The sequence below is a fragment of the Oncorhynchus keta genome, unplaced genomic scaffold (genome assembly GCF_023373465.1).
Source record: "Oncorhynchus keta strain PuntledgeMale-10-30-2019 unplaced genomic scaffold, Oket_V2 Un_contig_1690_pilon_pilon, whole genome shotgun sequence".
Lineage (NCBI taxonomy): Eukaryota > Metazoa > Chordata > Actinopteri > Salmoniformes > Salmonidae > Oncorhynchus > Oncorhynchus keta.
The window spans coordinates 1,140,055-1,166,086 of NW_026280186.1; the positions used below are offsets into that span (position 1 = coordinate 1,140,055).

The following is a 26,032-nucleotide window of genomic DNA, read 5'->3' on the forward strand; positions in this document are numbered from 1 at the left end:
TCAATACTGCACAGCTAACCTGATTCTTAATCGGTGAATTCTCCTATGGCAGTAGTTCCTATATAGCCTGTCAAAATGTACTTACTCACAAGCCTCCATCTCTCCACCCCAGGATGGAAATTGCAATATTTATGCCCTTACTTTTCCTCCAGTGTTTAGTGAACAGCATACTAATTCCTCCTCCTTCCCCACAGCCAGGTCTGCATTGGCAGACTTGCTGACACAGGACTTTTGTTTCTTTTTTTTGTCCTCCTCAAACCTTCATCAGTCGACCACAAGCAATAATAGTTCATTGATGGAAAGTATAGACTATGTAAATATAAACACCCTATTGCACAGACCAGCTTGTTCGGTGTCGTACATCTTCGCCTAGTCAATGTGAGGAGACCAAGTGCCAAGTCATCATCGACTGACAGCTTCACTTTTTGATATCCATGTTATGCAAGATGAACCAAAGGCTTTGATACAGTATTCTACTGTGAGAAGTGTGTGTCAGTAACAGACAGAACGCAGCATAAAGGTCCAGGAATATCATAGAAAACCCATTTGAACGTTATACTTTATATAAACCAATATCCGTCGGATATGTAGAAGTATTGAGGTGCTGCCCAGGTCCCAAAGTCATCACATTTGTCAAAACAAATCAAAAACTAGTCCAGTCTCTCTATGCACACTGACACTCCAACACACTCATAACATACACACACATTTACACTGACTCTACACACTCATAACATACACACACATTTATACTGACTCTACACACTCATAACATACACACACATTTATACTGACTCTACACACTCATAACATACACACACATTTATACTGACTCTACACACTCATAACATACACACACATTTATACTGACTCTACACACTCATAACATACACACACATTTATACTGACTCTACACACTCATAACATACACACACATTTATACTGACTCTACACACTCATAACATACACACACATTTATACTGACGCTACACACTCATAACATACACACACATTTATACTGACTCTACACACTCATAACATACACACACATTTACACTGACTCTACACACTCATAACATACACACACATTTATACTGACTCTACACACTCATAACATACACACACATTTATACTGACTCTACACACTCATAACATACACACACATTTATACTGACTCTACACACTCATAACATACACACACATTTATACTGACTCTACACACTCATAACATACACACACATTTATACTGACTCTACACACTCATAACATACACACACATTTATACTGACTCTACACACTCATAACATACACACACATTTATACTGACTCTACACACTCATAACATACACACACATTTATACTGACTCTACACACTCATAACATACACACACATTTATACTGACTCTACACACTCATAACATACACACACATTTATACTGACTCTACACACTCATAACATACACACACATTTATACTGACGCTACACACTCATAACATACACACACATTTATACTGACTCTACACACTCATAACATACACACACATTTACACTGACTCTACACACTCATAACATACACACACATTTATACTGACTCTACACACTCATAACATACACACACATTTATACTGACTCTACACACTCATAACATACACACACATTTATACTGACTCTACACACTCATAACATACACACACATTTATACTGACTCTACACACTCATAACATACACACACATTTATACTGACTCTACACACTCATAACATACACACACATTTATACTGACTCTACACACACATTTATACTGACTCTACACACTCATAACATACACACACATTTATACTGACGCTACACACTCATAACATACACACACATTTATACTGACTCTACACACTCATAACATACACACACATTTATACTGACTCTACACACTCATAACATACACACACATTTACACTGACTCTACACACTCATAACATACACACACATTTATACTGACTCTACACACTCATAACATACACACACATTTATACTGACTCTACACACTCATAACATACACACACATTATTTATACTGACTCTACACACTCATAACATACACACACATTTATACTGACTCTACACACTCATAACATACACACACATTTATACTGACTCTACACACTCATAACATACACACACATTTACACTGACTCTACACACACATTTATACTGACTCTACACACTCATAACATACACACATTTATACTGACTCTACACACTCATAACATACACACACATTTATACTGACTCTACACACTCATAACATACACACACATTTACACTGACTCTACACACACATTTATACTGACTCTACACACTCATAACATACACACACATTTACACTGACGCTACACACTCATAACATACACACACATTTACACTGACTCTACACACACATTTATACTGACTCTACACACTCATAACATACACACACATTTACACTGACGCTACACACTCATAACATACACACACATTTACACTGACTCTACACACACATTTATACTGACTCTACACACTCACGCACACTCAAATACAATCATTATTTATGCTGCTGCTACTCTGTTTATTATATATCCTGATGCCCAGTCACCTTAAGCCTTTACATATCTACCTCTATCACTCCAGTATACCTGCACATTGTTAATATGTTACTGGAACTGACCCTGTATATAGTCACCTTTAACCCTTTACATATCTACCTCTATCACTCCAGTATACCTGCACATTGTTAATATGGTACTGGAACTGACCCTGTATATAGTCACCTTTAACCCTATACATATCTACCTCTATCACACCAGTATACCTGCACATTGTTAATATGGTACTGGAACTGACCCTGTATATAGTCACCTTTAACCCTATACATATCTACCTCTATCACTCCAGTATACCTGCACATTGTTAATATGGTACTGGAACTGACCCTGTATATAGTCACCTTTAACCCTTTACATATCTACCTCTATCACTCCAGTATATCTGCACATTGTTAATATGGTACTGGAACTGACCCTGTATATAGTCACCTTTAACCCTATACATATCTACCTCTATCACTCCAGTATACCTGCACATTGTTAATATGGTACTGGAACTGACCCTGTATATAGTCACCTTTAACCCTATACATATCTACCTCTATCACTCCAGTATACCTGCACATTGTTAATATGGTACTGGAACTGACTCTGTATATAGTCACCTTTAACCCTATACATATCTACCTCTATCACTCCAGTATATCTGCACATTGTTAATATGGTACTGGAACTGACCCTGTATATAGTCACCTTTAACCCTATACATATCTACCTCTATCACTCCAGTATACCTGCACATTGTTAATATGGTACTGGAACTGACTCTGTATATAGTCACCTTTAACCCTATACATATCTACCTCTATCACTCCAGTATATCTGCACATTGTTAATATGGTACTGGAACTGACTCTGTATATAGTCACCTTTAACCCTATACATATCTACCTCTATCACTCCAGTATATCTGCACATTGTTAATATGGTACTGGAACTGACTCTGTATATAGTCACCTTTAACCCTATACATATCTACCTCTATCACTCCAGTATACCTGCACATTGTTAATATGTTACTGGAACTGACCCTGTATATAGTCACCTTTAACCCTTTACATATCTACCTCTATCACTCCAGTATACCTGCACATTGTTAATATGGTACTGGAACTGACCCTGTATATAGTCACCTTTAACCCTATACATATCTACCTCTATCACTCCAGTATACCTGCACATTGTTAATATGGTACTGGAACTGACCCTGTATATAGTCACCTTTAACCCTATACATATCTACCTCTATCACACCAGTATACCTGCACATTGTTAATATGGTACTGGAACTGACCCTGTATATAGTCACCTTTAACCCTATACATATCTACCTCTATCACTCCAGTATACCTGCACATTGTTAATATGGTACTGGAACTGACCCTGTATATAGTCACCTTTAACCCTATACATATCTACCTCTATCACTCCAGTATATCTGCACATTGTTAATATGGTACTGGAACTGACCCTGTATATAGTCACCTTTAACCCTATACATATCTACCTCTATCACTCCAGTATACCTGCACATTGTTAATATGGTACTGGAACTGACCCTGTATATAGTCACCTTTAACCCTATACATATCTACCTCTATCACTCCAGTATATCTGCACATTGTTAATATGGTACTGGAACTGACCCTGTATATAGTCACCTTTAACCCTATACATATCTACCTCTATCACTCCAGTATACCTGCACATTGTTAATATGGTACTGGAACTGACTCTGTATATAGTCACCTTTAACCCTATACATATCTACCTCTATCACTCCAGTATACCTGCACATTGTAAACATGGTACTGGAACTGACCCTGAATAAAGCTTCTTCCTTTCTTGTGTTCTTCTTATTTATGTTTATTGTGTGTTTTTGTTCTACCTTGTTATTTTTAGTACTACATTGATATTGATTACTGCATTGTTAGATTTGGATCTAGCAAGAAAGGCATGTCACTGCACTTGTGCGAGCGACATTAAAACTTGAATCAGTACAGAATAATATCCTACCCAGACAAAAGGAAAACGAGGCCAGCGCACTTTTAATCTTTCATTTCCATGTAAAACCCCAAAGACATTCAAAACCACAGTTCGGTAACAAGCCTCAACTTAATTCTGAAAACCCACGATTCTCCCAGTGGAATCAGAGCTCCAAAAGCACATGCTGTGCAGCAGCAGCACCAGTAGCCCAGTATGACAAAAGGGGAGCAGCTTTTTACACTGCAGGGGGATTTAAACAAGTGGAACAGAATATCTTAAGCAACTGTAATTAACAGAGCACCGCAGACGGCCCTTCTGAGCCATAGAAATAGAATTTACAGAATGGAAATGGTTTTGATTTGAATGGGGCGGTCCATTCTAATAATTCTATTTCTATGTTCTGTGTGTCCTCTGAAAGAGGTCGGACAATAGGGTTGGGTTGAGTGTGTCGCTGACGGAGAAAAGCAGGGAGGTTTAGGGAAACAGGGAACCTTTATAGTAGCAGCTGACTGACTCAAATATTTAGAATTAGAGTTATTGTCCCAACGTGTTTAGAAATATATACAGCCTGGATATCTGGATATGAAATTCACGTGAAAAAAACTGTCAATGATAATCATGCATTTTATTAAAACCAGTGGAAAGTAGACAAACAAAAAAATCATGTAACCATTATCTTACAAAGATAACAAATACATCATGACAATTAGAAAACCTATCCGTACAAAATATACAAGCAGAAACATGTCAAAGGTTTGAAATGACATAAAGACAATAAAGACCTTACTAATAAGACACAAAATGATATTTTCTTTATTAATAATCAAGCTGTTTTGGCTGAGAAACATCAACATTTACGATCAGGTTACATTCATGTGTAAACATTGGTATGAGGCAGGACATACAGATACAGTATGGGTATATCATAGAGGTAGATAGAGGACTCTAGTGTCTAAAAGCCATTTTAGCATGGGCAGCACCATTGAGGACTTACACCATTTTTAAGTAGAACTGGGTGGGACTTCTTATGGGTTAAGAAAGGATCACATCATTCAAACCAGCTCATCAGGAGGGATCAGCCAATGAATTACACTTGTGAACAAACATTCCATAACTGCAGGTGGCAGTAAATCATAAACCTTGGATTTATACCTGTTCAAACAACACACTCCAGGTGGCAGTGTGCATCCTTTCAGTTTGTTTACCAACTCATAGTAGTAGAATAAGAAAAGTAACCACTTCAAAATGGAGATGGCCTCAATGGTGCTGTATGCTCTCACAGACGCCATAAAGGGACAGATACAATGTTGTGTCCTCTATCTAGCTCTATGGGGTATATAGAGCTACTTCCCGGTTTCTCTCAGCATTTGGTCATGTTCAGTAGGGCACATTGTAGCAAACTGTTTTGCAACGGATAATGAAAATGAGTGGTTACCTACCCGCTTAACTCCATTTCAAAACGTTTTCTCCCGACAACATGATCCTGGTCTCCCGACTATCCCTTTCTATGCTGGTTTTTACTCAGATCTCTTCGCTTCATAAGGGTTCTTCAAGTACGTTAACCAGAACACTCGTGTGTGTTTCATGACGCAATCACAGATGGCTGGTGGTGCCTTAATTGGGGAGGAGGGGCTCTTAGTAATGGCTGGAATGGAATGGTATTGACACGTCAAACACATGCTTTCCTTGTGTTTGATACCATTCCATTCACTTCATTCCAGTCCTTATTATGAGCCGTCCTCCCCTCACCAGCCTCCTGTGGACTCAATCATAATGGATCATCAAAACCAGTTCTCAATAAAAAAACAAGTTCCAATGAAACCCATCATCCACAAGGAGTACACCCAGGCCTGTTCTGGGTATCCTTACTAACACCACCACTCTGTGGTGAATCACCACAGCTTTAACATGTGCAAATCAACAAACGTTAGCTTAGCTACACCTCCTAGCCTGCTTCTGCACTCTTTCCAACTCCTTACGCATTTGTCATGCCAGACATGTGGCACCCAGGCTATTTCCATCTTATCGTTTCATCAACAATGGTTTAGACAATGGGCACTTTGTGACGTAATACACTTGGATATGGGGACTACTTTCAGGAACACATTTTTCAGGAAGCTACTTTACCACCGTGCCTACAGTAGTTAGTTATTAGTAACATATGGTACAGCTATCTTTGATCCATCATTCTTAAGATACTGTATCACTCCACACAGGAAGGCATGGATAGTAGAATTATACACATTATACACATTTAAATGGATACATAACACTGTACATACCCTATGTCTTTTCATCTGAATAAATGAAGAATAATATTGGTCTCTCTTTCGTGGAAAAATCGTAATATTAGAACAAGCGCAGCAAGCTGCAAGTGCTACAAGTCAGCTAACAGACACAGAATGCTATATGGTCATATTCACAATATTTGCTGAGCTATGCTATGCATAATGGTGGGATATTCTGAAAAGTATTTTCAGAAAGACACTGAATTCTATTCTCCAATGCTGAACCATGGTGTCCATTTAGTTTTTGTTGTAATTTGGGTTCTATATAGCCCCCAAAGAGGGGTTGTAACCACAAAGCAGACTGTCAATCAAGCAACAGTCAAATGCAAGCTTATCAGTCAAAGCAGTGACTTCATCGCTTGTTAATAGTAGCCTGCACAGTAAGAAAAGAGGGTTCCTCAAGGGTTCTTTGGGAAGGGTGATAATTCTATGTGGAACCATACTGACCCAAAATAACCATTTGGGCCCCTCAATGGTTCTTTACTTTTAGTGATCATTAAAATGGGGGCTCATTTGAATAGTTTGGGGCGTGGTTTGCTAACAGCTCTTTTTGTCCAACCGTAAGTGAGAGTGTAATTTCAGTTGATCTAATCTGTTGGGTTATGCGGTTACATGCTATACAATATGTGACTATAGCCAGTGACAAACTCATGTATGGCCTTGGGTCAATCGAGAATGGTTGACACCTGATTCAACAATAATAAAATCTATGGAATTTTAACAATATAACATGTATATTAAATCTGAATTAAAACCCCTCTATGGTTTTACAAAAAACCCTTTGAGATTGAGAAGGTTCTTTACATCTTTACAGAACCATTCTCCATAAAAAAAGGGTTCTATTTTGCCCCCCAAAAGGGTTGTAACCTCAGCGGAACCCTTTTTGGCTCTATATATAACCTTTTTAAAAGGATAAGGTTCTTTATAGCACCATACAGGTTCCATTTAGAACCTCATGAGTATGGTTAAAGAACCAAAAATCCAAAGAACCCTTATTTGCCACTATATAGAAGCACTTGTTTTTAGTGTGTAAAGTTACACGGTGTTACACAACACTGTCGAACACAAACAGAATCATATGAAATGTCTTCTGAAAAGTCATCAATCAACCAGAAGCAGGTCCAGTTAGCAGACCATAATGCAAAAGAACTCTTGATACTTTTCAAACGTGTTCCAAGAATATTGATATAGTAGTGTTGATAACGGACAGTAGGACATGTGCTGGTACATAGATTGTATTGACAGTACATAATCCTTTCACAACCCTTCGATATACATGTTATAGCTACAGAACAAGCTCACTGTTGGCTCCCATTCTTATGAACAAACGGATTGGTATGTCATAGACAAAGATTAAAAAGTGTTTATTTACTTCTCTTTTGGTCAGGTCTGATGTTCAGGAGGTTTGTCCAGACATTGAAGGAAATATCAACCCACTGGGCGTACACTAGTTGAGTCAACGTAGTTTCCACGTCATTTCAATGGAATTACGTTGAACCAATGTGGAATAGACATTGAATTGACATCTGTGCCCAGTGGGAGTCCCATCTCTCCAAGTCTTTTACCATCCTCCCTAGTAGTGAGCCTCAATCAGGGCCCCCTCCACGCGAGTGTTTAGGTAGTTGTACTTTAGTAGTGTGTTCTAGATCCAGGATCCTCCTCATTTATGAACCACACAGTTCTGTTCTCCACCACTAGAGGGCAGATTATTATCCACATGGAGTCCCAGGTCTCTCTCTGCCACCTGGGTAGAGGTGCATGAGGCCCCCGAGGAGGGTCCACCGCTGGGGGCCGACAGGGTGCTGCTAGAAGGGCCTTCTCCACTACTACCTCCAGGGGGGTGACCGACAGAGGAGGGCCCCGCTACCCCGGGACTGACCCTCTGCAGGTCGGTTAGAGGGCTGGTCAGTCCCAGGCTGGTCAGGGCATCCAGGGTGCCGTCCGGATCCACCATCACATCAATCACTGTGGAGCAAAGAGGAGAAGGAGAAGGTCTAAGTCAATGAAAGAGGAGGTCTGTCTATCAGTCAATCAAAGAGGAGAAGGTCTGCTAATCAGTCAATCAAAGAGGAGAAGGTCTGCTAATCAGTCAATCAAAGAGGAGAAGGTCTGCTAATCAGTCAATCAAAGAGGAGAAGGTCTGCTAATCAGTCAATCAAAGAGGAGAAGGTCTGCTAATCAGTCAATCAAAGAGGAGAAGGTCTGACAATCAGTCAATCAAAGAGGAGAAGGTCTGACAATCAGTCAGTCAAAGAGGAGGTATGTCAATCAGTCAGTCAAAGAGTAGGTCTGTCAATCAGTCAATCGAAGAGGAGAAGGTCTGTTAATCAGTCAGTCAAAGAGGAGGTTGGTCAGTCATAGAGGAGGAGGTCTGTCATTCAATCAAGCAAGCAAACAATCAATCAATCAGAGAATGGAAGATTTATTTATATAAAAATGTGATGATTGATATGATGAAATGAGTTTGAATATAGATGCTCTGTGCAGATGCTAACTGTATATCTCTATAACTTGTACTATATACAGCTGCAATCAAATCACGTCTGACTCTTTCAGGACTCATACCTAGTAACTGTCTCTCCACTCTCTTCAGATCCTGGAGGATGGTGGTAATCTCCTGGTAAACAACCACACAACAAACAAAATGGTCAACAAAACACACAAAAATGGTTTAGGGAATTGAAGAAGGGATACCGTTCACGATAAGACATTGATATCCTCACCTGTTACCTTCCTTAAACAACAACAACAACAACAACAACATCAGATTGACCCTTGTTGTCTTCCTCCTTTCAAGCAATTAAAATGTGGCATAATCAGCCCCTCCATTTGGACTCTAGTGAACAGACACATCACTGAGAGGTAGCCTAAGGCCAGTTACTGTGTTCAGTCTGAATTTACAACCTTGTTCCTGAGCAAGGCAGTATTTTTTGGACCGCCCACGACAACAGACTATAAGTCAAGTCATTTGACTAATCAAACTGCTCCTCTCCTCCAGCTTGAATAGAAGTTCTGATTTAGGATCAGTTTAGCCTTTTAGATCATAATTAATAAAATTATATGAACATGTGGGACCTGATCCTAGATCAGCACTCCTACTCTGAGACACTTTTTAATACGGGAGGACAGTGAGGAGGGATAGCTGCTATAGGGAGGTGGGACTGAAAGGTTGTCGGTTCAAATCCCAGGACGGACATATTATCGCCGTTCACCCGAGAGTGGCACTTGATTCTGATGTTGATACTGTTGTCGTATGTTATGTTATACTCTCAGAGAGAGAGAAAGACAGGTAGTGAGAGAGTGGCAAGAGAGGGAGGGAGACAGAGGTAGGGAGGGAGGGAGAGAGAGAGGGGGGTGAGAGAGAGAGAGAGAGAGTGAGAGAGAAATAGAGAGAGGGAGGAGGGGGTCAAACCTCATCAATTAAAGTGGATATTAAAATACTTTATTACAATCAAGAAACATCATAACTTATACTTTCAGAATTGAGAGGAAGTGACTTATTATCTTGATTCAGAAAGTGATGCCAACTCACATCTCAATTAAACAAATGTGACTGTGCAGACCGGGGGGCAGGTTTGACAAACACGTCCTTACCTCACCCCCTGTTCACCTTCTGTTTAGGTCGTCCTACTACATCTGGGTGTATGTCAGGCTTAGCAGACATGATTAATGCAACAGCACCATCAGCCAACGACGGCCTTTAAAACTACTCCGAGCTTCCCAGATGGTGGTAGAAGACATCAATTATTTACCGTCCCAAAGTTATGTTGCATCATCACCTCAAATAAGCACTCTCTGGTTTGTGTTTATATTTTTACCAGGCACTTCTCTTGCACCATCGAGAGCCGGTTGCACCACGACCTGGTATGGGAATTGCTCCATCTATGACCGCAAGGCCCTCCAGCAGGTGGTGAAGATGGCCCAGTACATCACTGGGACCGTGCTCCCACCCATCCAGGGCATCTACTCGAAACGGCGCCTGAGGAAGGCCCGCAGCATCATCAAGGACCCCACACACCCCAGCCATGAGTTGTTCACCTCCTTACCGTCGGGCTGACGTTATTGGAGCACGAGGTCTGATACCAACAGGCTCAGAGACAGTTTCTATCTACAATCCATCAGACTGCTGATCACATGAACTGGACTGACCACCTGCTCTGATTCTCCACACCCTAGCACACATGCACTCCCTGACGCAAGCATTCACACACCCACACAGACACATATACATTCATGCTACACACACATCACAACTGCCTCTACCAGAATGTTATTATTGTTCCTAAATACTGCACAACTTAAACACTTGCCCCCAACTCCCATTCCCCAAAAACACGTGTAAATATTGGACTATACATTGTGCCTTCCTTCATTATACTTATGCTAAAATGTTTGTTCTGTTCTACCGAACCATTAACTTTATGTTTCTATTGTTATCTTGTATTACGTTTTATTGTGGTTACACCGTCCAGAAGGAACCTGCGAGTACACATTTGGTTGGGCGGTGTACACCATGTGTATCCGGTACCTACGACTAATACAACTTGAAACCTGAACTTGAAACTAGGTCCACCTGCCCGCTGCAGTCATTTATCACAGCAGCTGGGTGGTATGGCAAGAGACAAGGGGTCTGGCACCTTACCGTGCTGGAAGTCTTGAGGAGTAGAGAGTCATGCTCGGCTTGGAGTCTATTCTCAATCTCGTCCCATTTCCGGTCCTTATCTTTGAATAATATCCTGGAGAAGTTTTCAAGAATAAATTGAGAAAAAAAAAAAAATCTGTTGTATGATCACGTTGAGTGATTTAATTCGTGTGAAATGGGTTGAGGGGGAACATGAAAGTGGTTTCTGATGTTTAAAAAGTGAGGATGGATGTTTCAAGTTGTCACCTTAACCTTTATGAAGTGCCATTCATAATATCCAAATTAGGATACAGTATTTTCTAGGATACAAGCCATCATATCTTACACAACACTACTGATTCCTCCTTGCCGTTATCCGGATTTGATCCAGTTCAAAGCACAGCATGTAACTGCACGTATTCAGAAAGAAATGTATTCAAAGTCAAAAACGAGCCTATTATTTCACACTGCTTGGGTTCACTTGCAACTCATAAAGCACTCCTAACGCCTCATCATCAAAATCAGGGAATTCATTATTATACACATTCCTTTTCTTTGAATGAATCGTGATGAAAGGTGATGCCTACCTGATTTTGCCTGCTGTTTTGTCCACAGAATGGCGTATCCGTGCAGAGAGCTGGGTCACAGATGCTAATAGTAAACTATCTAACACCGCCTGAGGGGAAACAACAAGGAAAAGAGGAGGACTTATGTAAGATGTGTTTCAGTAAACACCTAAAATAGCATAATAACTAGGACAGGCAGGGATACCAAGGCTATATGCAGTCACAAAACCAGAAGGATATTAGATATAGAATAGCTTATTTTTGCTCAAATCTCCCAGAAACCAGCATCATCCATCATTAATATAGTAATAAATGTGTTATTAAGGACCGGACCCCTTTTTTCAATTTTTGCCTAAAATGAAATACCCAAATTTGACTGCCTGTAGCTCAGGACCTGAGGCAAGGATATGCATATTCTTAATACCATTTGAAAGGAAACACTTTGAAGTTTGTGGAAATGTGAAATGAATGTAGGAGAATACAACACATTAGATCTGGTAAAAGAAAATACAAAGAAAAAAACAACCGTTTTTTTTGTACCATCATCTTTGAAATTCAAGAGAAAGGCCATAATGTATTATTCCAGCCCAGGCGCAGTGTATGTGCACAGTTTTAGACTGATACAATGAACCATTGCATCTCTGTTCAAAATGTTATATCAGGACTGCTCAAATGTGCCTAATTGGTTTATTAATAACTTTTCAAGTTACACACTGTTTCATCAATAATACAGTAGGTTTCTGATGGGGTAGGGTCAATTCACTCTGACATCAAGTCCTTTTGGTTTTTGGGTTGTGTTTTGTCTCTCTCTCTAACGACTGTTTTTCAAACTTCTTCATCTCAAACTGGTAATGATGCCATTGTCCTTATAAACACACATGGGATAAAGACAAGTTGAAACAGATTAGAAACCAGGCTAAACCAGAGTACAATCAAATACTTTCAGTTATTATTATTTTTAGTTCGGATTCCAAGCGGCAATAACTCACGTCCTCTCTGTTCCAAGTCTGGCGGCGAATGGCGCGGGGACCCTGTCTGTTAGAGTTGCGTGGCCGGAGCTCCACGGGGCGGATGTTATTACCCAGAATGCTCTCTGTTGACGGGCCGCTCCCAAGATCCAAGCCATCGTCAAAAACTAGCTCCTCCATCTGGGCAAAGCACCCAATACAAAGTAATTTATTTTCTGATATATATTCTACAATGTAGGAAATAGTACAAACCTAGAAAAACTCTTGAATGAGTAGGTGTGTCCAAACTTTTGACAGGTACTGTAAATCCATAACGTTCACAAGGGGCAGGCTTTAGGGCCCGTATTTATGTAGCTTCTGATAGGAGTACTGATCTATGCTCAGTTTTTAGAATTTAGATCATATTCCTAGATCAGCACTCCTACTCTGAGACACTTTATGAATATGGGCCCTGATATATACATGTAGCTCAGACTTTTGGGGAAATCATGACTGATGTCAACAGCTACATAAAGTGGGATTATTGCATCGTGGGATGTGTAGTACCATGGCTCCTGGGTCAGTGGCAGCACTCGCGGCTGGGCTGACTGAGTCGATCTCTCCGGCCACGTCATGGATCTCCCTGGCCAGCATGGCCAGGTCTTTGGCTAGGTCCTGACTGATCCTGTCAACATACAGGGAATGAATCAGTTAAATACCCTTGATTTGACTTCTATTGTGTATTATTGTGGGTATATAGTACATGAAGTGAAATAATGAATGTTGCAAAATGGATACTTTTGAGGTTATACTGGTTCTCAAAGTAATTATAGAATTGACCCTATTATATTGTATAGGCCTAGTGAGATTGCTCCCCTCTAGAATTGACCCTATTATATTGTATAGGCCTAGTGAGATTGCTCCACTATAGAATTGACCCTATTATATTGTATAGGCCTAGTGAGATTGCTCCCCTCTAGAATTGACCCTACTGTTTATCTGTATATGTACAGTACAGACTGCTCCTCCATACCTGGCGATCTCTTCACTGTGAGTGGTCCAGTCCTTCATGTACTCCTCCTGTTCCTGTTCTCTGCCTGCTGACTGCTGCCTCAGAGCCGCTATACCTCCCGGACTGGGCGTGGCAGGGGCGGAGCCACCCAGCTGGGTCAGCCGCGGCGACGCAAACTGCCGGGCGGGACCGCCGTGCTTGGAAGGGTGGCGGTTGGAGCCGAACTCGTCCTCCGAGGTGGAGGCGTAGTCCATGGGCATCCGGCGCCACCGGCCACCAGCTGGAATCAAGGGAAGATGTTTTGTCAGTAGACGTAGTAGTGATTGAGGGCTTCACCACTACTAGATACACACAACTGTCCATAGAGAAGAGATTTTACTCATAAACCCAGTAAAAAAAGAAACGGCCCTTTTCCAGCACCCTGGAGGAGATGCACTGCAGTACTTAATGCAGCTGGTGGCCACACCAGATACGGACTGTTACTTTTGATTTTGACCCTCCCCCCTTTGTTCAGGGACACATTATTCCATTTCTGTTAGCCACATGTCTGTGGAACTTGTTCAGTTTATTATGTCTGTTGTTGAATCTTGTTATGTTCACACAAATATTTACACATGCTAAGTTTGCTGAAAATAAACGCAGTTGACAGTGAGATGACATTTTTTTGCTGAGTTTACATGTAAATGTACATAAAGATGCTCAATAATGACAGCACCTACAAAAAGATTATAGCACAAACATGATACCAAATCAAACATTGCGGTGGATAAGTTACTGGAGAACAGTCACTCAGAAACACTACTGCTGTATCAGACAATACAGTATGTTACCTGTGGGGGTGATGTAGCCCTTAGACTTGTCAGGTAGTTTGGAGGCGCTGTTAGCCCTGGCCCTGGGTATTATCCCTCCCATGTTGCTGACTCCTCTGAGTCCCTGTCGGACAGCGTAGTCGGTAGCAATGCTACGAGCCCCTATCCCCCGGCTACGGCCCCCTGTGGCCTCTGAGTCACTCTGGGCAGACGGAGATCCCATCCTGGGCTTCCTGGGCTGGGCTAGGGCGTCAATGCGGGACAGGCCTCTCCGGAACCCTGGTCCGGGAGCCGCAGACCTGGAGCTAGCGGTGCTAGCCTCGGAGGCTACGGACATCCGGTCCATGTCGGCTGGTTCGGTATCGGACGAGTCCCCCAAACGGGCACGTCTGAGTATCGAGGCCCGGGTGGGCCGCACCTTGGGCAAGGTGGTGGTAGGTTTACTGAGGGTGTTTGTGGTGGTGCTGGATGCCTGGGTGTTTTTAGCCCGGCTAGCCTTGGTGCTAGCCTCCACTCTGGTGCTTCCGGCCTGGGTTCTGGCGTGGGAACTGTGGGAGCTAACCTCCTGTAAGGAAGGTTGGGAGTCGGAGAGGAGGGAGTTGGAGTTGACGTCGTCATCTGTTAGGTCCAGGGAGGTCCAGGCACGACCAGCTTGGCGGGTACCTTGTCCTCCAGACGGTCTGGATTTGGGTTTCCTATCCTGGGTATCTCTGGCTCTGGTAGGCCCCTTGGTGGAGGAACACAGCACCGTCTTCTCCCTCTCTTTCTGCTGGGCAGTTAGGGTACGTCTCTTCTGGTGGACCACCTTCCGCCCTCCGACGCCCGCTGCCTGGCTAACGGTGCTGGTGGTGTCCACATCCGACTCGGGTGACAAAGAACCCTCGATGGACTGGCTAATTGGTTCACCCAGGTCTGATACCGTTGTCTCCAGAAACGCAGCCACCGCTTCTGAGTCCTTCTGCCGGGTGGTAGCATCCTCCCTGCCCTCCTTTGTCAGTATTCGTGCCCCAGTTTGCGTGTCAATCCGTGGGATGAGCTCCTGGGGGACGTTGGTGCTGGGTCTCTCCACCGTAAAGCTCTCTTGTCTAAGAAGCGGCTTCCCAGCACTCTCCCTTTCTTTAGCCTTCTCCTCCATCTCCTTCTTCCTCCTCGGTGCCTCCTCCAGTCTCTTCCCCCCACTACTCCCTGGCCGAGGAGGCAGTTTCACCAACACAGTTTCTTTCCGGCTTCCCACATCTTGGTTCTTCGCCGGAGAGCCTTTTTTCGGACTTCCTCTGGTGCTTCCACCCACACTACCAGCCTGGCTACCCCCACCACCTCCACCACCAGGCTTGGTCCTCCCTCCTCTCCCCGTCTCCTGGTTCTCCTTCTCCTGGAGCTCAGTGTCCTGTTTCTCCCCCACATCGGAGGGGCGGTGAGCTGGACCAGGGGATCTCCTCCCCCCTGGGGTTGCCTCCTCGGTGGAGGGGAGCTGGGGCAGGGTTCTCCTCTTGCGCTCTGTATAGCTGGTGGAGGCCATGGAGGCAGAGTGACTGGACTCACTGATCTCAGCTATAGAGAGACAGGGTATAAAAAAATCATAATCATTTCTACAGTGTCTAACTAACTCTCATATATTGCCAATATAAATACCCAACACTCTTTTCTTTATTCTAGTTATTTTCTACTTTATACTGAAATAAGTGGTATGACTAATAAATGAAAAACAACTGAAAAACAGCAAAGCACTTCAATTTCAGAACAGGTCTAAACCCAGCAGTAGCACCTCTGTCCTCGGTGTGGTAGTGGACATGGGACTCAGCTCCAGAGCCCTCAGGGTCAGTCCTGATGTGGCTGGCTGCCAGAGTAGCCCATTGGGAGACCCACCTGGGACCACCCACAACCAGCTCCTCTGGGAGAGACTGGAGGACAAACAGGGGAGAAACCAAAATTGAACAACACTCAGTCCCCAACATAAAGGGGAGAGACTAGAGCACAGGGGAAGACGAGGACAAATTCTACTAGTCAGAGTGTCACAGTGGCATGTACACATCTATTATTTACAGGTAAAATGCTTAGGACTACTTCAAACACAACCGCACTTTTGAGAGCACATATCCTTTCTTTCTAAAAAATCATATTTGTTCCACAAGGAATGGCATCAAACTGAAAGCTTTCTTTACGTGTGAAGTCTGTCTTAATCTTGGGAGTATAAAAAAAGCTAATCTACAGTAGTGTCTGACTTGGAGTTGAACTCCTTCACTCCTCTGCAATGGAGAGTCTCTGTGTAGACCGACAGAAATGCTGTTACCTCTGGTTCGATACGTCCAGGCTTGCCTCTGTCTCCTGAGCCTGGCCTCTGAGTGGTCAGTCTCTCTCTCTGGATGTCAGGATAGCCCGCCACCCTGGACAGAGTCTGGTAGTCCTCCACACCAAATACCTGGGCCAGAACATGGACTTCAATAAATATTCAACCAAACATTCAATCGAGAGGTCAACACAAAGATGGGATCAGTGCACTTGCACAGTACCACTTGCAGTAAATACGAGGCCATGCCCTTGACAAAAAAGACACCAATTCTGGGACTAGTGACTGTGTAAAAGAGTTATTCAGATGAAACAGGATTCAAATGACAGTTTAAGCTCATTAAAGTCCTATTTACCATCCCCACCTTGTCAATCATTCTCCTGGCCTCCTCCTCTTGGTTATCTTCGTTCTCTATCTCTATGGTATAGGTCCCCCGGTCGCTATAGTCGTCTCCACAGCGATTCTGAAACCCCTCCCCAAGTCCTATCGGTTGGTGTTGGTCGCGGTGGTAAGGAACGGAATCCTTGGTCCTCTCTCTTAACTCTCCTCCGATGGGTGCCATTTTGGAAGCTGAGGACCTGTGTCGTCGGGCTGGGCTATCTTCCTCGGCAAAGAGTCCCTCTGGGACGTTGGCGCGCCCCTCTCGTATCTTGACCCCTGACCCCTCTATTCGGCCGCCCCACAGCCCCCTGGAGTGGTCCTCGAGGGCGGCCCGGCGTTGCTCTCCCAGCGCGGCTGCATTCTCTGAGTCGCTCTGGGTACCGTCCTCGTGTTTACTACCTGAAACGAGAGGGAAGGAGGTTGGACGTTTGGTGTGTGCAGTTATAATCCTGTGAACCTATTGGGTTGGTTTCCCAGACACCGATTAAGCATAGTCCTAGACTATGAAGTGCTTTCGATGGAGATTATCCAGTGCGTATGCTTTCAAATCTAGGACTAATCTTAATCTGTGTTTGGGAAACTGTCTCATAGTGTAATAACTGTGTAGTGCTATGTAATGCAATGGCAAGAGGACTTGTTGAAAAATCTCTATTCTATTCTTATGGTGATTGGTTGGTTGGTCTTACCTTTAAGACTCTTCAGCTGAACCGGCACATCACTCTTCACGCTCTCCCCGTCGTCGTCCTCCACCACTCTGTCAACCGACTCCGTACGGGCCAATGGGATCTCGTTCTGGGCCAGCCAATCAGCTACTTTCACCTCCGCCGCCACCATGGCCGTTTGCAGGGCGCTCAGCTCCTCTCCCGCACCCTTCTTTGGGGGCCGTGGCCTCACCTCCGGCACCACCTTCGCCACCCGGTCCTTAACCGTCACCTTATTGGACGCCTGCAGGTCAAACGCGATGGTGAAGGAGGCGTGGCCCTGTGGGACGGCTTCAGGGCCGGAGGCGGGGTTAGTGGCGGTGGCGCCTTCCGTGTCTTGGGAGGGGGGTTCATTGGTATAGGAGGGGATCTCGAAGTAACTGGGCTCCTGGCTTGAGGTGTACAGGCCATTCTCCTGGGCCACGGCTGTTGTCTCCTTGGGGTCTTTACAATCTGTCGTTTGAAGCAGATATCAAGATGGCGTAATTCAAGGACTTAGACTTTGAGATTCAATTGCTGTCATATGCTACCAGAAAGGCAAAAGTCTACTGTTATCTGGTAGGGTGTTTGATGTATAAACAGACACACAGACAGACAGGCAGAAGACAAAGTGAAACACAGCTAAAACTTCAGTCTGTATTCCAGACTAGACAGCATCTACCTGACTCAGATCTCTCCTGCTTCCTGTCAGTTGTCGTCCCATCCTGCTTCCCAGAGTTCTCATCATCTGCGTCCCCATCCCCCCACCAGGAAGGCTGGCCGTACAGAGGGGTGCCCCTTTTTAGTACTGCAATGTCCCCTGGGAAAGAAACGACACCAAGGGGTGAGACCAACAGTGAGAAAGACACAGATTTTGTTTTGAACTGAAATTGTGTTTCCTCACAGTTCTCCAAAAGACTATTGTGACAGAACAAGTTTAATCTCCTAGTTTGTCTACCGTAGGTATCCCCACGCGCTTTGCCTTCGGGGGTACGCCAAATAAAAATGTGATTCACATACATTTAAAAAACATCTATATATATTTTATTTAAAACAAATAATTATTCACATTTTCAAAGAGTCCATTTATATTTTTCAACGGGGCTAAACATTTGGGTGAGTTTTTTTTCTTGCCTGAGTAGCCTCGTTTCACTGCCACAAATAGCGTTCAGTGAAATAACAACACAATGTCAAATACAGGTATCCTAGTCAAATAATTAACATCCAATCACATTAACCGTTACTCTCGCGGGAATTCCATTAACGGTCCGTATGTAGCCAAACATAGCTGCTGCTTATTCCGTTATTCCGTGCGCGAAAATTGATAAATTGTTTAAAAAAAGTTAGGCCCGCGTCCATAGAGACACATACCAGCTCTACTGGTATACTAGCAGTACTAAACCTGCACCTGTCGACGACACAAGTTGTTCTGCTTCCACGAGCACATCCAATGCTAGCATCAGTTATTATACATTTGTTGTTAGCCCAGCTAGCATGGACACTGACAGTTGTGAATCTGATGCAGCCGAAGAGCTACTACCTCCTTACCGGGAATGCACCGAACAGACATGGACGTTGGACCATCGAAGAGGCGCAAATATGATGATAACTACATTGATTTGGAGTTCATTTATATTGGGAGTAGTGCCTTTCCTCAGCCACAGTGTGTTATATGTGCAAAAGTACTATCTCACAACTCGATGAATGGTCTGAATCTAGGATTACAGGGATTCTCCGCAACTATATTCAATATGTGGGACAAAAGTGAGGCTATGATTAAGAAGTTGGAGCTCTTCTCTGTCTGCATTAACAAGGACAACATACATGTCTTTCCATCATTATAGGATTTTTTTGTGTGCAAATTAACTCAAATTTATGGACAATGTCAAATGTGATATAGCAAAGCACCTGAGTGAGTTGGGTGCGCATTTACGCAGGTACTTTCCTGAAACGGATGACACAGACAACTTGATTTGTTATCCCTTTCATGCCCTGCCTCCAGTCCACTTACCCATATCTGAACAAGATAGCCTCATCGAAATTGCTACAAGTGAAAATTAAATTGAATCAGAAGCCACTGACATATTTCTGGATTGAGCTACGCCAAGAGTATCCTGCCTTGGCAAATTGCACTGTAAATGATGCCCTTTGCAACCACGTAGTACCTATGTGAGAATGGATTCTTGGCCCTCACTAGCATGAAAACTAAATACAGGCACAGACTGCGGAAAATGATTTAAGACTGAGACTCAACCCAACATTGCAGAGTTATGTGCATCCTTTCAAGCACACCCTTCTCATTAACCTGTGGCGAGTTATTCACAATTTTCTATTAACAAATAAGGTTTTATATGTAAGATGGTTAAATAAAGAGCAAAATGACTGATGATTATTATATTATTATTTGTGCCCTGGTCCTATAACAGCTCTTTGTCATTTCTCACTTGTGACAAAATCTCACGCACATTATGTTTAATACATGTATTGTATAGTGTGTGTGTGGCAGGCTTACAATGATGGTAAAAAACAACATTTGAGAGTGAGCTGACCCTGGTTCTAGAGGGGGTATGCAGCTGACCCTGGTGCTAGAGGGGGTATGCAGCTGGAGGTTGAATGTTTGAAGGGGTACGGGACTATAAAACGTTTGAGAACCACTGGTCTACCGCAATGTCCCCTGAGAAACAAACTCGAACTACCACTTTGTACCCACACAAGTCCCCAAAAGACATATTGTGGCAGAACAGTTTGACCTCCAAATTTGTCTCCAAGTCAGAGCACTCTAGAATCACATTTAGGTGACAGCCTAGCGTAGGAAACTAAAAATACAGGACACACGGTTGTCACAGCACAGACTGTGTGGGTGTGTGGCATCGCCAAAATCCTGTCACCTCTGTTATCTAGTCCTGTCATCTCTGTTAACCTAATCCTGTCACCTGTGTCACCCTCCAAGGTCCATGCAGAGTGCAGACCCTCTCACCTGCCAGCTTGTCGTCCCCGGCCCCCTCTCTGCTGGTCTCAGGGGGTTTACTACCCACTGCCACCGCCCCGTCGGAGCCACCCTCGGAACCACCCTCGGCTGCAGCCTTGACCTCTACTGCAGGTCTGGATGGTACCGGAGCAGCTTCTGGCGGCTTTACCGTCTGCAGCAGGAGCTGACTATTAAACTTCTCATGCTGATAGACGAGGACACAGGACAACACAGAGAGGAGATGAGCTCACACCATTAGAGATATGATTACAAGGGTAAGTCTAATAAGGAGCTCTTCTATGTTTGCACCAACATACATGGGACAATCGATCCGTGCATCAGTGAAATTATACAGTAGTCACGGTCTTGGTTATAAGCATAGAATTTTGTTGTTGTTGTGCAAATCTCATTTGGCATCAGTTCATGATTCACGCAAAATCTGAGTAATTTATGCATGTAGAAGTCAAGTTAGGATTCAGACAGACCTAACTGAACAATGTACCGCCAAGTTCCTTTTTGTCATTCAAACAAAGCAGTGAGGTTTTGCCACATGCAGCAGAAACTGCCGCCATTCATGACTGAACATACTCTCCATTAAACATGCATCAATCTCAATCAACGTAGTAGGAAAAGGTATTTCTCAGAGCTTTTCTTTCATAATACTTTGTAAGCTTATTTTAGTGAGGCTCTTTCTCAATTCATATTTCCTCGAGTCCTCGCATCCTCTCTCCTTCCCTCCTTCTCAAAATGGATTAGAGAAGAAAGTCAGAGGGGAGGGACCTTGGAACCTCTTCCTCCAATATGGTTGAGAAAAAGGCGAGGAGATAGGATGATAGGAAACACAGAAAGAGAACTATCTATTTCTTTAGCCTACTGTCCAACCAACCTTTAGTGCTTCCTCGGGGACATGGAGCTCTCCTCGCACCACAGTGAACAGGTTGGTATGTGAGACAGGTTAAGGAAAGGTGATTGTACAGCACAGGCTTAGCTCTTTACAGGAGATAGCACAGATATTTAACATTTTAGTCGTTTAACGGCATACATTCTTATTCAGAGCGACGTACAGTCCAGAAACAGATATGCTAATCTATTATGCATTAGTCACAGCGGTAAGTTTGAAAGGTTAGATGATTTTTCAGGCAGCATATTAAGAGTGATTATGTTACAGTTTTATATACCCGTATTCTGGTCTTGAATTCCTTTTTTTGTCGCTCTCATTCCTTTGGTATTGATGACATTTCAATGATCTACTGTAGGCTAAGCTTCAAAGACAAAAAGGCACCATGACAGGATATCATATCCAAACCTCAACTTGTCGTCAATTTTCAAAGTGATATACACCTGCTCCTGTATTCTGACATCATTCACAAATGTCTGGAAGGAAAGGAATTTCATTATTAGCCGTTTAGAACAGTTTATGAAGCACATGAACCATTTCATATTCATATTTATTAAAATCTTACTTACCCCATTCAGGCTTCCCAGGTCCTTGACTTTATGTTCGTCCGTGGTTGGCTCATAGTTGATAACGGCATGCTGTTTGTCCACACTGCGGGACTAAAGACACAATAATCTAGTCAATCAATATAATCCTGCTAATCTCTTTATAATCCAGATTACATAGATTACATTCGGTCCTGCAGTCACCTGCAGCAGTGTGACCCACTAGATTCCAACCCAGGTCTCTTAACAAGACTAAAGCCTAGAGATCAGCTCTGGGAGCTACCGCACGTCTTCAGGTTACTCATCATGCCAGAGTGGTTCATCGACCCACCTCCGTAACATTAGCAGTGGTAGTACAGTTTAGGCATAACGGCTACAGTGTTGGACTGACATTCTCCAGTAACCGGGTTCATGTTCCCTTCTGGACTTGCTACAAAACTAAATATGATTTACCTGTAACATGAGTTCACAGTCGTCTCGACCAACAAAGATCATCTCCCAGGGGAGGCGGTGCCTCATGCCCCCGCCACTCACCAGGAACCAGGAAGAGACACTCATCTCTGCCACGCCCACTGCCACACCTGCTCACCTTTAACCCCTATGACACACTGTGTAAGAAGACAAGGGGCTCCATTCAATCAGTATTGCGGAAGTTCAACGGTACAGCGTGAATGAATGTTTAAAGGCCACGTTCCCCGCGTTGGAGGAGACTGCAGTCACGGTGACCGCTACATATCTCGGCTCAATAGGAAATGACCTTTAAAGTTTCGATCAAGTGTATTGTAACACTTCAGCAATCCAGATTGAATAGAGCCCACGGTCAGCATCAGTTAGAACAACCAGTCATAACAGCCAACTGTAAATGGAGGGAACACAATCATTACCCTTTTTATTAAAGCATTTGATATGGCTGGCTCACAATGTAAAGAGCTTTGTCTTTTTTGTCTGTAAATAAAAAGCTCTCTACCAATCATGTGTAGGCCTACTGTTATAATGTATTATTGTCACAACATTCTAACGACTTTTGACCAAGTCGAATGGAGAGGAAGGATACGAACCTAAAAACAAACAGGGATAAAGTGAACAACTTTGTCACACCTAAACTCAGCAAAGAGGTTTCTTTAAACTAAATGCCCAGCACACTAACCTGCTGGTATGACTGGACCTCGTTGCTAACAATGAGGCCTTAGAATAGACTACATTGCAACCATTCCAGAAGAAATGAGATAATATACCACTGACTGTTTGACATCCTGCTTAACGGCTAAATTACTGAGTGTTTTGCCGGGTCACCAAACCAAAGTCGCACTGAACCAATGTCACTGAACTGAGAGTGGCCGTCCAGTGATGATGGATATGTTGTGTCACAGCAGGCTGGAATACAGGCTACCCGTACAGGATCTAAACAACGACCATCACTGTTGGATAGTTGATCAGATGGCTTAGATAGACCAGACAGACCAACCTGAGAGATGTGAAGATACTGTATAACATGAGTATGACTCAGGACAGGCACAGAGATCACAGCAGGTACACAGATAGAGAGAGAAGGACACACACACTGACAGAGTCATCTCGTTTCCGCTCAGAAGAAACATACCATCTGGTGCTCATTTTTGGGTCATAATTCCTACAGTAGCCTACATAAAAACGCACTACGCCTATATGGCCTAGCTAGCCTACCATTCAGTGGCACAGGCCTCCATAGGCAATGCTTGAACGGGCATGCTACTGGTAGGCCATGCTGACTCACGATGCCCCATCAGTGAAAAAGTGATTTAGCGAGATTTAATCTAATCAGGCACCTTGTCATATCTAGGCCCCGAATGAGCGTAGATGGTTCATATGTGAATGCGACCAGACAGTCCTGATTCCCCATTGTGGAATTGGATTGGTTAACCCTCTATGCGGCCTCGGTCTCGCAATTTTGCCCGACGTTTTTGCATTGGTTTCGTTGCCGTCTCTCTCTCGTTCTCCCTCCTCTCAATTACAGAGCTATATCGTAAATGACAGCTCATCATTTCGCTCTGGAAGCTACTGTCGATGGCCCTGCCTGAGCATAAAAAACAACCCACCCTGCGTTAGCGACCGTTCAGTTCTTTATTATTACATTTACCATGTGTCCAATAATCATGATTTGTTTTATTAACATAGGCTGTTTTGGATGTACTAGACACCATACTGACGTATGGCAACGGATGCTGCTGTTTTTCAGTCTGGTCGGTAACCTTTTGCGGTTGAAAGCTTACATGATATCTTTATCATAATCGATAGCTTACATGTGTGGTGTTACGAGAGTCATTTGGAGCAACGCGTAACACCGAATTACACATATAGGTTCATTTGAAAGGTTTACAATAATAACCCATCACGTGTTGTTTAGGTCGCCAATTTGATGTACAGTCTGGGCTGTACCGTTATGGACGACATAGCCTGGTACCCTCGGACACAAATAGCCTAGAATTTTCATTTTGCGGGCCTTTTTTTAAGGCAGGTGGCTGGCAAATGCATTGTCTGGGTGTGGTCGGATACGGCGGAGTAATAAAACGTGCATCTCACTCACCCTTTGTCAGGTACGGAGTATTCAGCATCCGATTTGTATCCTGTCAACCTTTGAATGTACGGTGCGGTGACATACAGTGAGGGAGCCTGATGCCTGCCCAGCCCTGGTCCTCGAGCGCTTCTCTTCCTTCGCCTCGAGGTGGCGCTGCGCTGATGTACAACACAACAAGCCAAGAAACCAAAGGCAGTCCATCCATTGATGCTACGCAATGACAACAACGGCGCAATGAGCGCATCTTCTTGCGTATGACGTTGAGATGTAAACTGTAGTCCAGTGGTTCCCAACCTTTTCCCGTTACTGTACCACCAGTTTAATTAGGCTCTGCTCAGAGTACCCCTGAGGTACCCCCTCATGTGCATTTGACCACGACCATGGTCTCATTAGTATTCTCATGTACCGCCAGGTCCTGTACCCCTGGCTGAGAACACCTGTTGTAGGCTACTGGGTTCATTAAGGTTGGTCAATGTTGTCCCATGAATATGATCCAGTTGTTTTGATGTAGCCAGATGCTGCTAATTCGTGATGGTTGCAGTAAATACAAGTGTTCTTTATTTCTTTATGCTGGAGGCTACTGCATGTGCTGGACCGAAGGATCACTGTCACGTCATGTGGTCTGTTATGGGTGTAGTGACATTGTTTTAAGTAGGCTACTGGAATTAGTCCTAAAATGTAGAACTTGTGGAAAATAGTATTTATTTTTATTTTTAGAGTGCATTGCCTTACATAGCATCCTGTGAAACAAACCTTTATAGACTGTAGGACTTCACTTTTATTTGATAATAGGCTATGTCAATAATCCCTCATGGACAGATTTTAGTTCTGTGTTACCGAGATTACTTGATA

General features: G+C 43.3%; 1 protein-coding gene across 2 annotated transcripts; it reads right to left on the reverse strand.

The window, feature by feature from the left end:
- Positions 1-5,230: 5,230 nt before the first annotated feature.
- On the reverse strand, positions 5,231-23,228 carry LOC118379455 (centrosomal protein of 170 kDa-like). 2 transcript variants are annotated; one of them, XM_052503282.1, is made up of 18 exons: positions 23,080-23,228; positions 22,651-22,740; positions 22,476-22,557; positions 22,070-22,125; positions 21,193-21,388; positions 18,898-19,035; positions 18,222-18,689; positions 17,519-17,934; positions 17,158-17,286; positions 16,633-16,768; positions 14,889-16,418; positions 14,080-14,338; positions 13,614-13,731; positions 13,089-13,247; positions 12,121-12,209; positions 11,555-11,648; positions 9,478-9,529; positions 5,231-8,877 (listed from the first exon to the last, which is right to left on the reverse strand). In XM_052503282.1, the coding sequence occupies exons 1-18, from the start codon at positions 23,182-23,184 to the stop codon at positions 8,573-8,575; spliced, it is 4,422 nt and encodes a 1,473-aa protein (XP_052359242.1). In that variant the 5' UTR covers positions 23,185-23,228; the 3' UTR covers positions 5,231-8,572. The 2 variants fall into 2 exon arrangements, with proteins under 2 accessions (XP_052359242.1, XP_052359241.1); XM_052503281.1 differs by having other exon boundaries at positions 17,510-17,934.
- Between the last annotated feature and the right edge of the window lie 2,804 nt (positions 23,229-26,032).